This window comes from Mus caroli, chromosome 4 (genome assembly GCF_900094665.2).
Source record: "Mus caroli chromosome 4, CAROLI_EIJ_v1.1, whole genome shotgun sequence".
NCBI classification, from domain to species: domain Eukaryota; kingdom Metazoa; phylum Chordata; class Mammalia; order Rodentia; family Muridae; genus Mus; species Mus caroli.
This window is the reverse complement of record NC_034573.1, coordinates 106,349,390-106,355,389: the sequence shown is the minus strand read 5'-3', so window position 1 is coordinate 106,355,389 and position 6,000 is coordinate 106,349,390. Positions and strand designations below refer to the sequence as shown.

General features: G+C 50.1%; 1 protein-coding gene across 2 annotated transcripts in view; it reads left to right on the top strand.

The window, feature by feature from the left end:
* Positions 1-3,902, top strand: part of Dmbx1 (diencephalon/mesencephalon homeobox 1) — a 24,893-nt gene extending 20,991 nt beyond the window's left edge. Inside the window, exon 5 of one of the 2 annotated variants that reach the window (XM_021161334.1) lies at positions 599-3,902. In XM_021161334.1, coding sequence (XP_021016993.1) covers positions 599-1,053 — 455 coding nt within the window. In that variant the 3' untranslated portion in view covers positions 1,054-3,902. The remainder of the gene's footprint in view (positions 1-598) is intronic. The other variant, XM_021161332.1, reaches the window with a different exon arrangement.
* Positions 3,903-6,000: the final 2,098 nt, after the last annotated feature.

The window sequence follows — 6,000 nt, the reverse complement described above, 5'->3', positions numbered from 1 at the left end:
TTTTTTTTTTTTAAGAGGGTCTCAGTATGTAACTCTAGCTGACCTAGAACTTCCTCTGTAGACCAGGCAGGCTTTGAACTCACAGAGTTCAACTGCTTCTGTGTCCAGAAGGCTGGGATTAAAGGTGTGCGCCACCACTCTTGACCCAGGATGGTTCTTTCGAGGACTAGGCACATCCATCTCTGCTCCACAGAGCTGCTCTGGGCTGGAGCCCCTCCCCCTAGCCAGGGTGAGAAGAAACAGAGCTCTGGCATGCTGTATATCCAGACACAAACCCTAAGCTAGGCAAGGAGGACATAGGGCCTTTGAGCTGAGGGCTGGGGAGAGAAGATGAGAGCCCTGATTACTCCTGGACAAGATTAAGGGGTTCCTCGGGGAACTCGGGCATGGGTGCCCAGGTAGGAGGAACCCTGCAGCTTCTCTAAGTCTCTCCCAACCCAATTCTGAGGGTCACTTCAGAGGATGCCCTGGCTGACATAGGGTGGTGATGGTTCTAGCCAGACTATGTTCACTGCTTGATCCAGGGGATTGGAGCGAGCCTCTCCTCCGAGCCCAGTTCTCTTGTTCTGAGTACTTGTTTTGTATCCTCTGCTTGCAGATTCCCCAGGCAGCCTGGCCATAACGCCCACAGCCCCAGGGGGCGGCCTCCTTGGTCCTTCCCACTCCTACTCCTCGTCCCCACTCAGCCTCTTCCGTCTGCAGGAGCAGTTCCGCCAGCATATGGCGGCCACCAACAACCTGATGCACTACTCATCTTTTGAAGTGGGCGGTCCCGCACCTGCAGCGGCTGCAGCTGCAGCGGCTGCTGTGCCCTACCTAGGGGTCAACATGGCCCCATTGAGCTCCCTACACTGCCAGTCCTATTACCAATCCCTGTCAGCAGCTGCTGCTGCCCACCAGGGTGTGTGGGGGTCCCCATTGCTGCCGGCGCCCCCCACAGGCCTGGCACCTGCCACCGCTGCCCTGAACAGTAAAACCACGAGCATTGAAAACCTTCGCCTCCGGGCCAAGCAGCACGCTGCATCCCTGGGACTGGATACACTCCCCAATTGACTGTCTGGCTTCTAACCCAACCATGGTCTTGGGTGTACCCCTGTCTCGGTCCCATGGTTATTCCCAGAAGGCTCTCCAAGTTCTCCTAGAACTAACTTTGAGAGCCCAGGGACGCTGGGGCCTGGAGTCCTTTCACCTTGTCTCCCTTATTCAAAGTCCCAATCCCAAGTGAAACCTACACACCCTCTGCATGGCCCTGCTTGGACCCCATGGAGGTCAAATGGGGAGGAGGGGAGCAACTGGCTACACCCCCTCCTCCTTATTGCCTCCTCCCTTCTGCTCCCCCATTAGTAAGTTGAAGTGTGGAATGTGAGATATAAATATAAATATATAAAACTATATTTTCAGGCACTGCCTGCCCCAGGCCCCCTTTCCCTGTTCTCACATCGCCACTACCCTTGCCCCTGAGATTCACTCCAGCAGTCTCTCTCTCTCTCTCTCTCTCTCATTCCCTCTCATCCTCCTTTTTCTCCTGATCCCCCCTCCCCTGCAGCCCCACTGCCTCTGTCTTGATCTCTGTCCCTCTACTTACCTGGATCTACCTGCTATGCCTTCCCTTGGCCTTTGGTGCTGGCTTTATTATTGTCCCGTATTCTCAAACAGTGTTTCTTTTGGGGGTTGTAGTTTTTTTTTTTTTTTTTTTTTTTTTTTTTTTTTTTTTTTTGGTTTTAGTCATTTTGTTTCTTCCTGTTTCTCTTCTGCTCTGCTTGGCTATCTCCTCCCTTAACCTGAACTCTCTCTAGGCAACTCTTCCATTCCATGCCCCAAGATTCATCAAAGCCCTACTTGGAGACCCAGGAGCAACAGGCAGGAGGTAGCTCTAACCCCACAGCATCTCCAGATATTAGGAGGGGCTCACAGTCACCTTTTCTTCTCTTTCCTTGCTTGGAAGTACCCGCTCCCCAGATTGCAGAGGGGCGTGCAGCCGCAGTAGAACAGAGACCTCATTGCAGGGTTCTAGAATCCCTTCTCAGCAAACCCTTATGGCTACATACGGTCTCGGGATTTGTTGGCTTCCTGTTGCAGAGGCAGGTGTGGGAGTAGGCGCTTCTGTCTCGTTAGTCACTGGCATGGCAAGGTGTGTTCTTCTATGTCTAGGCAACCCTGCTCTGTGGACGCCCTTTCAAGCTTGCTGGGACTGTCTTGTCTGGATAAGATGATTTAGAAGATTCTGTTCATTTCCAACCACCCAGTGTTCTGTGCCACAACCTTGTATGGCAGAGGCTTTAATTAAGTTTAATAATAATAACGGCAGCATAAGCACTTAGAGAAGCCCAGTTTGTAAGTTAGAACATTACTGTTGTTTTGCTGAGGAACAGTGAGTCCTGCATACCGAAGATCTCTGTGGATACTGCCTCCATTTCCCAGTAAATGTAATGGCTCCTTTTTAGGTTAGACAATCTGGATTTGATCCTATTTTTCTTGGATTCCAGTGTGAGCCTTGGGGGGGCTACTCCATTCCCCTGCCCATGGTGTGGGGTGGGCAAGATTACTTGAAGAGATTCGTGGTTATGACTCCCCAACCCTTTGGCACGCCACAGAACCCTCAACCCCATGCCCACACAGTGGTGGCCTGGCATGACTGGCCTACAGAGCCAATAGTGCCCACCTTAGTAATGTCAGTCTGGACTGGGGCAGGAGAAGGTTTTAGCCAGTAAAAAGTGAGACAGGAAAAGCATGAAAGAAAGAAACAGGAGATAGTGAGCACGAGTGAGCCACGGAACACGAGGTGACTGGCCTCGTGAGAGGTGAGGCAGAGAGCCTAGGACGCAGTCTCACATTCCCACTTCCACGCAGCAGCACCAAAGGCAGTTGAGGGTTTCTTAAGAAGGGGTATCTTCCTGGGTTCTAGAATCTGCGAACATCAGAGGAGGAGAGACTTAGACAGGGAGATGAGAGGTTAGCAAATCCTTAGGGAGATGAGGGGGTTCTGGGTTAGGGAGGGCTCCATGATTCATAGTTACCCTATTGTGGTTAGCTTCAAGAAGTTATGTTTCTGTATTGTCTCATCTGGAACCAGGCACAGGGCTGAAACTGTCTTTCTGTTCCTGGGTGCAAGTGACTGATTGTCACTGGGACTTGGGATCTAACACTTCTAGGTATTACCATCTCCAGAAGCCTCCCCAACCTCCTAAGGAGCAAGGCCACCTGAGGTCATATCCTGTCATGACATGAGCCTGGTCTATCCCAGGCTTTTCCAAACTCTCTTAGATCTTTGTCATGTGTTCTCATGTGCTGACCCAAATCCTCAAGGCCAGAGAAGGGAGGGAAGACACACGTGGGTTTTATCTTCATGACCATGTCTTCTTAGGAGGATTAGAGGGCCCGATTCTTTGAAGAAATTGTGGGTGAGCCCACCTGCCTGACACTGTTGATGGAATCTCTCTCAGGCCTGCTGGTCACTTAGGGCAGAGAGCCCAAGGATTAAACCCTTACAAGCCCTTCTAAGAAGAGTCCTGTACGTCTCTGCTCTGTTTGAGGTCTCCTTTGCCCTGCTTCCTCATTTCCCTAGAGCATGGCTCAGGGGCCTGGGTCCCCATTTCTATGCAGAGGCTGACTGGCTGTATAGACTGCTTTTCAAACCAGCTGTTTTGTGATCACTTGTGCTTAGAGGTTGTACCAGGCCTTGGCAAAAAAAAAAAAAAAAAAAAACACCGTGTATTGTATTTATTTATTCTGTTAGTTGATGAAGCAAAACTCAAACCTCTCACTTTCCCTCGTACTGCCCCCTGCGTAGCACAGCATGATGCTCTGTCCTGTGTATCTGTCAGTCTTTTGGCCTTACTTCCTGTGACTTTGTGATCTGTTCGTTGTCTTAATTGGCTAATAAAAGAGAACCTGGCAGCACAGCCCTTGATCCATCTTCATTCCCAGAGATGCCTACCATGGGCTAAATGGTAGATGGTGTTTCAGAGGCTCGCCGTGGCTGACGGGATACAATGCTGGCCCACCTGTAGAGCAGCTGGCTTCTCTGCTGGTTTTTCGTCACTCTCTATGACTCTTGTCTGTAGCTGGTGAGTCACATTGGAGAAGTCATTGGGAACAGCTCTGTCTTTTCTGAGCTTTTTTTTGGGGGGGGGGTGTTTCACCTAAGGTGAGAGGGCAGCCTGGGCCAGGTGACCAGGGGGTGATAGTCTGCAAGGTGGAGAGGGAAGGATAATCTATGGAGTGCCAAGCAGGCCAGAATCAAAGCTGAATACTAGGAAGGCACATTTGAATCTCTAGGCATGGTGACACACACCTGTAACCCCAGCACTTGAAAGGTGGAGGAGGCAGGAACATTCTGAAGGCCAACCACCCAGGCTACGTGAGACTTGTCCAAGAAAACAAACAAACAAACGACTTTGTTGATTTTGGTGTGTGGTGTTTTTATTTATTTGCAAGAGGTTTTTCTCAATAATAAAGTTTATTAAACAAAGAAAAACAAAAGTCCAGAGCTGCTCTCTGGTGGAACCTTTGAGTGCGGTGAGTTCTTTGTCATCAGAGGCAGGCATGCAGGACGTGGAGAGGGGATTGCTGCAGTGGTAAGGTCACGTGTGTATATGTTGTTGGAAGTCCATGTGTAGGAATGGGGACCTGTGTCATGACCTCAAGGGTCTACTGACTGGTATTTGTGTTCTTCCAGATGAGCAGGAAAGAGTGAAAGCCAGGAGACGGGGTATGTAGGTGGTAGCCACAGGAAAAGCATACAGTTCAGAAGTTTGTGGTGTGAAATCTTTGTTTCTCCTACTTATTTCAAGGGAAAAGAAAGAAAGCTGGGCATGGTGGTGCATGTCTTTTAATCTCTGGAGGCAGAGGCAGGTGTATCTCTGTGAGTTCGAGGCTAGCCTGATCTACGTAGTGAGCTCCAGGACAGCCAGGACCCTGTTTCAAGTATAACAACAAAAGAGTACCAGACATCTCCATTCTTTGGCCCTCATCACACTGACCCTATCTTCCTTCTCTGAGTTCCAGCATGTTTGCAAAGGGACCCATTACCAGGAGGAGCTGTGTTGGATGGACCTGGGGCTAGGACCTCCCTCTGTCAGGCCTTCTTGGTAGGAGAACCCCAACAGGCCTGGAGAGTTTGCAGATTGGCTACCTACTGGATTTTCCAGGGTGGGTCCTGACCTCACTTCTTCCCAGGTCATTGTGACTCCAGGAGCTGCATTCCTCTCCCAAGTGGGGCTGAGGATTACCCCCTTTACCTCTCTGACAGATCAAATGTCACCCCAAATCTCCAACAGGTCTTACCCAGACCCTCAGCCACCCAGTGCTTCCTACATACCTCAGCTTTGAGGGACACACCTTCCCTGGCACGAAGCTTGTCTGGTAACGCTGCAGTTCAAATCTCTCACTCATTCTGCCAGCATTGACTGATCACCTGCTGAATGCCTAGTCCCATGCTGGATGCTGGGTATAGAGAAGCAAGCATTAAAAATGTGCCCTGACAATCTCAGCTTGGGGTGACTCAGAGTTTGAAAAATAAGGAACTGGCAACAGAGAATGTCCTTAGTTCAGCATGGGGAGGTCGGATAGGTGCTTTAGGAGAAGGACATAACCTGAGCCCCATATGTCAGGTGCTTCTTAGGAATTCAAGAGCAAAGGGTCCTAGGAAAGGCACAGTCCATCCAAGTTGCAGGACTGGAAGAGGCAGGGTGGGACTGGAGGATGGTGCGGCGGGGTCAAAAGATGAAGGTGGGAAGGGAAACTGAGAAGCTGGGTATGCTGCTGTATACCTGAGATCTCAGCACATGGGAGGAGGGGGAGGCCACCTCGGCTACAAAACAACAACAACAACAACAACAGTCTAGAAAGAACAACAAAAGGAAACTGAGTTTAGAGTCAAGCCCTAGGGCTAGAACCTGGGATTTTGGGAATTGGGTGAGTGCAGAGATCTGTCTTTTATTTAAATAATTGCATACTCCTCATGCTTTGTACATAGTGGGTCATAACAAGGAGCTAGAT